This window comes from Camellia sinensis, chromosome 6, assembly GCF_055761805.1.
Source record: "Camellia sinensis isolate YWXY chromosome 6, ASM5576180v1, whole genome shotgun sequence".
In the NCBI taxonomy this organism is placed as follows: Eukaryota; Viridiplantae; Streptophyta; class Magnoliopsida; order Ericales; family Theaceae; genus Camellia; species Camellia sinensis.
The window spans coordinates 93,319,493-93,329,763 of record NC_138966.1 but is presented as its reverse complement, the minus strand read 5'-3'; the positions used below and the strand labels follow the sequence as shown (position 1 = coordinate 93,329,763).

The 10,271-nt window shown below is 27.6% G+C and overlaps 1 protein-coding gene across 1 annotated transcript; it reads left to right on the top strand.

The window, feature by feature from the left end:
• Positions 1-476: 476 nt before the first annotated feature.
• Positions 477-9,178, top strand: LOC114274722 (purine permease 3). Its single transcript, XM_028216695.2, has 2 exons — positions 477-1,876; positions 8,688-9,178. Exons 1-2 carry the CDS (start codon positions 1,160-1,162, stop codon positions 9,042-9,044), a joined length of 1,074 nt encoding a protein of 357 aa, XP_028072496.2. The 5' UTR covers positions 477-1,159; the 3' UTR covers positions 9,045-9,178.
• The last annotated feature ends 1,093 nt before the right edge of the window (positions 9,179-10,271 follow it).

Sequence of the window (10,271 nt, the reverse complement as noted above, 5' to 3'; positions counted from 1 at the left end):
TAATATATTATAATTTGTAAAAAATATTTTATATAAAAAAAAGTGTATTAAAATTTTAAAATTGTACTCTTAACCAACGTTTTAGATTGGTGGTTAACCAAACACCCTTTTAAAATTTATTTTTCTCATATTTCAAAACAATTACAATTGAAATTTTAATAATATTTTGAAATTCTTATAAGATTTTCACATTTAGATTATATCATTACGAATATATAATTTTTTAAAACTTTTTAATATATTCTTAATGATATAAATAACTAGACCCATTCTTAAGTCAGTAAAAAATTGACTTTTTGACTTTTTTTGTGTAAAAAAATATAGAGGTGATGTAATTTTAAAAAACTAAAAAATTGATTTTTTACCATGTTGCCAAAATTTACAGGGCATTCATTAACAAAATGAGGCTAAAAGTGGTTGAAATTTCAATAAATCTTTTACATATTTTAAAGAAAAAATTACAAATATATGGGATAGTGGTATCATGGATAGAATCTGTTTTTATACAATTTTAATTAGCAAAAAAAATGTACACCCAACACAAGAATAAATATACACTATCCATGCCATGAAATTCAAATTATTCTTCTACTACTCCATTAAAACACAGTCTCTCCTATTTTAACTTAATTATTTTTTTAGAGATTCCAAGATTCAACTCCACCTACTTGAGTACTATTTCAATAGACAAAAAGATTGAGACAAAACACCTTTTGATCTTTCTATTGTTTTTCCCAAAGTGTATATCACTTTCCCATTTAATTATGACATACCCGTTTCATCATAAAGAAAAATGTTTGAGGGCCACAAAAAGTGTGGTTCAAATGGCTCAAAATTGTCAAAATGACGTCATTTTGTGTCATTTTACACCTAAAACGACGTCATTTTGACAATTTTAAGCCATTTGAACCACACTTTTTGTGACCCTCTACCATTACTCCATGATAAATACCCCAAAAATCATATAATAAATGGACACAATTATTAACTCCAGCTCCAATCAAACAACAAGGAATTACGCTCTCCACACCACTCCATCTCAACATCTATTCTCTTTTAACTCTCCATACAGAGAGAGAGAAAAAAATAAAAAAGAGGGGAACAGCCATCGCCACCACTACTACCACCCACCGTCATCGTCGCTATCACCGCCACCATCATGGAAGAGACAGACCAAAAACTGAACAAAAAAATGAAGAGACTTCTTTTCCTCCTCAGCACCCTCCTCCTCACCATCGGCAACTGCGGCGGCCCGCTCATCACGCGCCTCTACTTCCTCCACGGCGGCAAGCGAGTCTGGCTCTCCAGCTGGCTCGAAACCGGGGGCTGGCCTATCACCTTCATCCCACTCATCATCACCTATTTCCATCGCCGCCGCAAAAACGGCCCAACCACCAACCTCATCGTCATAAAACCACCAGTGTTCATCGCCGCCGCCGTGATCGGGCTCCTCACCGGCCTCGACGACTACCTCTACGCCTACGGCTTGGCATGGCTCCCCGTCTCCACATCGTCTCTAATCATAGCCTCGCAATTAGGTTTCACGGCGCTATTCGCGTTCCTTCTAGTGAGGCAGAAGTTTACACCTTATACTATTAATGCGGTGGTGTTGTTGACGGTAGGGGCGGGGATACTGGCGTTGCACTCTAGCGGTGACCGGCCCAAGGGGGAGTCGAATAGGAAATATTATTTAGGGTTTTTTATGACGATAGCGGCGGCAGCGCTGTATGGGTTGATATTGCCGATGGTGGAGCTCACTTATAAGAAAGCCAAACAGGCCATTACTTATACTCTGGTTTTGGAGATTCAACTTGTCATGTGTTTTTTTGCTACTCTTGTCTGTACCATTGGCATGCTTATCAATGAGGATTTTCAGGTATCTCTCTCTCTCGGAATTATTTTGTCTGTTTAAGAATTTCAATTAGATCGTATACCCTTTTAATTTTATTGATTGTTTTATATAATATATAAGAGAGAAAATAAGAAATAAGATAATTATTTAATAATTTGAGAGTACAGATACATAAGACTTGTTTGGTTTATCTCTCCAGATATAATTTTTGAGAAAAAATTTTTAAAATTTTATTTGGTTCAAATTTTTTTAAAAGAAATTTTTAAATCATTTTTTCTTTCTTACATATCAATCAATCACTTTTTTTCTCTTTTCTCATTCTCAATCATTTTTTCTCTCGTACACATCTACTCAATTACAATAAAATATCAAATCATCTCAAACTCTCAAACTCGAAAATTATTTTTAAAATATATAACCAAACAAATCAAAAAAAATTCTAAACTCTTTTTTTATTTTTTATTTTTTGAAAATTTATATCAAAATACAAACCAAACACACCCATAGTATTCTATGATAATATAATTAGTAAAAAATATTAATTATTTATGTTAAGAAATTAAAAAATATAAATAAATGATTATTAATGAAAGTGTATAATCTTATAATATTTTAAAAATACTTAATAATTTTTTCATAAAATAGTAGATATATAATCTATAGAATTATAATCACACACCACATAATGGGCCGGCATAATTTTTCCTCTCCCGCACACTTGCGGGGCCTGTATATATTCTTACATGTATACCGACAACAAGATACACACCAATCAGGACTACAAGATACACCAATCATGATCTTGTGTCTTGTTCACACGTTTTCCAACGTTAATTTTATAAGTGATGCTGGGGTGGGGTCTTTTAAGAGTGGGTTAACCCACTTCTCACATTACAATTCACTTTTCTCTCGTATAAAAAATTAATTATAATTAATTTTTAATTACTTTTTAATCAAAAAAATTAATTATAACTATCTTTTCAAAACATTCCGCTATTTGTTTTTTTATCATCATTTTATGGATTTTTTTTAAGAAGTTGGTTAAAAATTACTTCTTAATTTTTTTATTCATTTTTTATTACATTATTTCTCATATTTGTTTATATATTTTTTTAAAAAATAAAAAAATTAATTTTTACCCATCTTTCCAAAACACTTCTATATCGCTTATATTCTTATAATAAATTAAAATTTTAAAAATACAAGTTTAAGAACGAAAATATTCTTTATAAACGCAATAATTTAGTTGTTAAAAGTGTTATTATTATATTTTTTAAGTGATAAAATTAGATATTTAGGAATGAATTATTATTCCTTTGGGTCAATATTTTTGTTTTGAAAGTAAATTTTTTTTTACACGAAATTATTTTATTGCTAAAGATTCTATTTTTTGACTTAACAACGATTTAGTAACGACTCACTTCACCGTAAAAATTGATCTCTTCATTTTTTTGCAACGAAAATTTTACTTTTAAAGATAAAAATATTTAATTCCTAAAATCATTAAATAAGATATTGTGTAGATACGTTTGATTAGTTTCTTATTTGAAACACGCATTGAAAAAATCATGAAGACAAATAATATATTACCATCTTAGTTACTATGTGCATGTGATAGTTGCTATAGTTTATTTTCTGTAAAGAAATAATACTGTCATTTTCAATAAAGAGATGCTAACAAAATTTATCCGAATATCCAATTATTTGAAAAAAAAAAAAAAAAAAAAAACCAACAACTTCTCTTAAAACATAATTCATGAATTTACTCATGATGACTGATATAGAGTAGTCCATGTCCAAATTTAGAGGTCATATTTTAAAATCTCAAGCTTTTTTATTTTTTAATAATTTAGGCCCTAGGAACAAAGTTAAAACCTGTTTTTTTTTTTTGGTAATTTGAGTAAAAAGCAAAAAATTGACTTTTTTTTGCGTCAAAATCATTTGAAAAGATAGCTAGATAGCTAAAAACTACCTGTGAAATTATAGTTATACACTCCATGGGTCAAAATGAGCCACATGAGTCAAAATGTAAATTTTTTAAATTGCTATAATATTTTGATTATTTGATTATGATGTAACAGAATAAATAAATATTAAGTAGAAAAATTAAAAAGTAGTTTTTTACGAACTTTCCAAATAACTTTATGGAAAAGCCAAAAAACTTAATTAAAATTCTAAAATTAACTTTTAATTATCTTTTTAAAACACCTTTAGGTCTCGTTTGGAAATAAATTATTTTAATAATTTTTAATTTTTATAAAAAAATATATAAAAAAATAAAAAAAATGATATGATAATTTATAGTGACTTTTTAACTAAAATATTAAGGTTGCTTTTCGGTACGAGAATTTGTACCTTTTCAACTTGCAAAAGCGCTTTTCGAAAAGTTGAAAGTCCAATCCACGGACTCCCACAATCGCACGGCTATCTTGAGGTGTGGTTTGGGAGTTGGGTTGATTTTTTGATTTTTTGATTTTTTAATTTTTTTTTATTATTTTAATCTAAGTTAAAATGTTTGATTTGAAAAGAATTTTTTGATTTTTTTGATTTTTTTTTTGTAAGAAAATAGTATAATGATTATGAGTTAAATGTGATGTTTTGTTTTTAGAAAAATGTTTGGTAGCTTAAAATTTTGTGACTCAAATGACTCAAATCTGTCAAAACGACGTCGTTTTACACTCAAAATCTGTCAAAACGACATCGTTTTGAGTGATTTGAACTATTTAAATCACAAAATTTTGAGTTACCTAACATTATTGTCATTTTTGTAACTAAAATAACCAAAAAAAACTTATGACCTACCTTCCCAAACGGTGCCTGAATCTGTTTCTCGTTCTCTTTTCTTTTACTTTTTGTCTTTTTTTGGTGTTTGCAAATAACAATTAATGGGTTTGATTTTAGTGTTTTAAATTTAATTTTTTAAAAATTAAATTATTATTTTTTATATTTTTTATTTTTAGTGAATATTTTTAAATTTTAAATAATTTTTAAAAAATTTTAAACACACCTTACTTATATATATCTAAATAATAAAATATTTGCAAAATAAAATTTTAAAAAATTAATAAATATACAAAAATATGAAATATGTACTGAATTTTCATATTTTTTTTAATATTTTTGGTATTTAGTAAACTTTTTAAAAAAAAATTCACAAATATTATAATTTTTAAGTATATTTATCTTAGGTGTGTCTACAAATTACAAAAAAAAATTGTTTAAAATATTAAAAAAATTCATTAAAAACAAAAAAATAAATGAAAAATAAAAAAATAAATTTTTTTGAAAAATATATTCTAGAAACTAAAACCAAAACTATAAATAAACTGAATAATATTTCCAAACTCCTTGCAAGTTTGATATACTTACACGGTATCCAATCACCCATACTTTAAAATGTGTGGATGGGAGATGCTAGAGAGCTCTAAATCTAGAGCTCTAATTTGAGCTCTAGTGATGTGTCCAAGCAATTAAAAAAAAAAAAAAAAAACAAGGCAAGGCACAAATATCACATCAGAAGGGGTCCCACATTCCCATTAGAGCTATTAGAGCTCCTATATTAGAGCTCTAAAGCATTTTTGTTTTATTTTTGCCACTCAAGTCATAATTTTGAAAATTTTAAGATAACAGTCTTAAACTTTAATATTTTGAGGTCACAAGAAATAATAATAATTTAAAAGAATATATTAACTCTATTTATATATTTATATTCATTATAACTTATCTGTTCGTCAACCACTAATCTGTTCGTCAACCACTTTTGATCACTTTTCAATGACTTTTTTAGCATTCAGTCAGTGGTGAAGTCAGGATTTTGTTTCAGAAGGGGCACCTTTGAATTAAAATATTAACAAAAATCATAATTTAACTTAATTTTTATTTGATGGTAGGACTAAAAATTCATGCGATGCAAAAATTATATTTAAATATAAGGTCAAGTTAACTAATCACTATTTTTATTGCTATTAATTTACTTTATATATGATGATCATCACGGTTTAAAAAATATTTACATATATCCTCATAAAATATGAAAACAAAATTATACTAAGATGAACACACATAAAGAGATATAGTGAGGATAAATAAATAAATGAGAAAATGATGAATAAATAATATACAAAGGCTATTATATATTACTTGTTTTCTTTCACCGTTTTGAATAATTGAATTACATGGCAATATATTATTAGTTGTCATTAATTGTGTAATAATTATGTGTCGTATAAGAGATGATATAAAATAGTGACAAAATATTAGTGATATATAACATTTCTGTATTATAAAATTTATAAGAATTTTTTTTAGCATAATTAAACATTTAAAGTGATAAATTAAACATTTTTTTATAAAAAAAGTAAAGAAAATAGTGATATAAAAATTTCAATATATTACTTGGATTAAATTAAAATACATATTTTTATTAGGGATAAAAAAATAATTTTTCAAAAGTTGAGGGGGGCACGTGACCCCTCTGGGCCTCACGTGCCTCCGCCCCTGCATTCAGTTGTCCTGCTCTACTGACTAAGTAATGCTTAAACAATACTCCTCTTCCATTAACAAATTGACACTTAACACTTTATCTCCTAAAATTCTAACATGAAAGTGATAAATCCCATAATTTAGACTAATAATTACTCATGTAAAGCACCACTTAAGCATACTCCAAGAGTTTTGAATAATTTTCTCCGCTGAATATACTCAATAATTTGTTTTAGTATTAGCCCAGCCAAAATTTCGATTTTGCTATTGCACACATTTACAAAGAAAATGGTCACCCCAAACAAAATTTTGTATGAAAATCTCATCTAAAATAATGTAACAAAAGGAGTATTGAAATTATGAACCATTTGAGCAAGTGTCATGATTTGAAATTTTTGTACAAATATTATGTTTATATAGAATATGTCAAGGAAATGGATCTATTTACCTCAAATAAATTCATTATATTCGTAATTTTAATACAACTTAATTATTTGAAATGTTTATAACTTCTTTTATTTTGAAAGTTTGTGTTTAGATAAGCCTACATTTTTATTAAGCCGGAAAGAAGTTTAAATAAGCTATAAAAAAAATAATAAATAAAAAGTTGATTAAAAATGTTCGGCGTCACCCTTCTTTTTTTTGTTTTTAAAAAATTTAATACCCGCCAAATATATATATTTATATATATATATAAATTTAGTGGTAGGTAGACCCAAGTTAAAATCATGTGTCCATCCTACAATAAATTTCATACTCAGAGATAGCTCAGCCTGCCATAGAACTTTGTACCAATTCACATAAGGAAAAAGTCACAAAGATAACAATGAAAATGATGAATCCACCCAAATTTCTCAATCAAGATCCTCTCCTTGAGCATTTTTCTTGGCTTCTTACTCATTAGGCTCATTTTTTGGCTCAATTTCGATAATTTGAATAGTTCACATTATAAGATTTATTGAGTATATCATACCTGTAAAAAATCAAGTTGATTGAATATTAGAAATCATGTATTTAGAAAACTATTTGTTAAATTTTTTTAAAAAATATCTTTCAGTTTGATGAAATTTAAATTTTTTAAAAAAATAGTTTTTAGTTCGATGATCTGAACACGTAGTTTTTATATCTGATTAATTTAATCTTTTACAAATATAATATACTGAACAAATCTTAAAATATAAATAATTAGAATTATTAAAATTAGATTAAAAAAATAGACCCAATGACCCAGTAAAAAAAATCAAAGAGAGAGTTCAAGGATCTTAGATTCCAAATTTCCTCCCACTTCTCGGCACTATCCAACCTAGAAGTCACAGCCCTAGTCCAATAAGTCAAGAATATGGACCATATGAGATCACATTTTGTAAAAGTGGCTTTAAAAAAACTCAATATCGCTATATCTTCAAGAATATGAACCATGGGAGATCACATTTTTGTAAAAGTGACTTTAAAAAAACCCAATATAGCTAGTAAAAGTCTTACCTATGATTTTTTTTTCTTTTTGGAACAAGTCTTACCAATGATTATTCACCCAAAAAAAAGTCTTACCTATGATTCAACCCAAATTAGGTATATCTAGATATTTATAAAGAAAAATATTTTATATCATTAATTTAACACCACTAATACACCACTAATGACATGATATCATGTGAACTTCACTACTAACGTGATAGTTTGACTTCTTTTTCTTTTTTTTTTTTGACACTTGCCAGTTCATTAATAGTACTTTCAGAGCTACTGATTTAGTGCTCTAAATCAGAACACATTTATAAACGAATTCGTGCTGATTGCCTAACTTCGGATACTTTCAAGGCTCATACTACAGCAAACCGAAAAGAATTTCTTTTAAAACTGCACCATAAATCCCCAGAGAGAGAGAGAGAACTTGCCATGAAAGAGACCTACTACCAACAAACACAAGACCACATACACAACACTGCAAACTAAGTACACAAACTAAAGCAAGGTTTTCAAAAGTTCTAAAGAAACTTTGGACATGTTTGATTGGATGGATTAGCATATGGGATTGGAATTATTAATTCGTGAGCCCAATTATCTATGTTTGTTTTAACATTTTGGTTTAGGATTATTAATCCAATGGATAATTAATCTAACAAATTTGTAAGATTATTAGTAATGGTATAGGAGTGAGATTATTAATCCAATGGATAATTTATCTATTTGGATAGTGAATACCATACTAATTTGATTGAATTATTAATACCTCACTATTAGTCATGTGAATCAAACATAACCTTTAAGCTAAACTCAAGATTTTCAAAAGTAATTGTGCTTTCAACAAGAAAAGTTCATAATAATTGAAACTAACACATACATTCATATGTTATAGGCAATTCCAAAGGAGGCAAGAGCATTTGGACTTGGCGAAACAACATATTACGTGGTGGTGGTGTGCAGTGCCATAATTTGGCAGTGTTTCTTCCTGGGTGCAGTAGGAGTCATCTTCTCTGCCTCGTCTCTTCTCTGCGCTATCATAATCGCCGTTCTACTCCCCGTGACCGAAATCCTTGCTGTCATCTTCTACCATGAAAAGTTTCAAGCAGAGAAAGGGGTTTCTCTTATTCTCTCTCTCTGGGGATTTGTTTCCTACTTCTATGGTGAGTTCAAACATAGCAAGCAGCAGCAGAAGAGTGAAGAAACTCAAACTTCAGAAACAGAGATGCTGCAGACAACTACCGAACCATGATTAAGATAAACTACACCAATGTTCTCCTAATTTTTGTTATACGCAATGTTCTCCTAATTTTTCTTACATATCACTACAGCTTCTGTCAAACGTAAAATTTAACCTATGGTAATTTAAACTTGATGTTCAAGATATGTAATAAGCTTGTACATTCTTTTTTCAGAGTTCAAGTGATGTCGGAAAACCGTACACATATAAACCATCAGCTAAGAAAACATGAGAAAAGCCATTTATATTACCTCATCTTTTAAAATTTGCAATATTTGTTCTCAAAGGAATAATTTTGTCCGGATTGCACACGTAGAATCACACAATCATGTACAAAGTCCAAAAAGAAATCACATAGAGAATTACGTGGTTTGATACAAACCTTATTCTCTCTAAACTGTGAAGGAGTACAAACCCTACTCCATTCTCTCTAACAGTAAGCCCTTTCCCCCCAATGTTCTAACCTTAGAATTCTCGCACATATGTTTGGACCTCTTGGTGAATTCCAAACGCCACAACCCAACACAAAGGGACTACATAATACAAGAAACACGGCAGTGATATCTAAAAAATAAAATATTTATAAAAAAATATTTTAAAAATTTATTAACTACACAAAATACGAAAAATATATTGATTTTTTAATATTTTTTTTATATTTTTGATATTTAGTAAATTTTTTAAAGATTTTTTTCAAAATAATTACAATTTTTAATTGTATTTATGTTAGGTATGTCTAAAAATTTTAAAAATTTGCTTAAAATATTTATAAAAAAATCAGTAAAAACAAAAAATACAAAAAACAAGGAAATTTTTTTTTTCTGAAATGTGTTTTCAAAAAAATAAAACCAAACAAAGTGATTCAGTGTGTTTGGTTTGAGTTTTTTAGATTAAGTTTTTTAAAAACTAAATTTTTTAATTTTACTTTTTTTTTTTGTTTTTAGTGAATATTTTAAAAATTTTAAACATTTTTTTTACTTTTTTAGATACACCTTATTTAGATATATCTAAAAAGTAAAAAATTTGTGAAAAAATATTTGAAAAAATTAATAAATACATAAAAATACAAAAAAAAATTGCTTAAAATATTAAAAAAATTCAGTAAAAAAATAAAAAAATAAAAATAAGAAAGTAGAATTTTCTGAAAAATACTTCTGAAAAACTCTAACCAAGCAAAAGTGTTCAGAACAAATGCATATGTTGTTAATTGTGTCCACATTTGGTAATTTAATTTTGGAT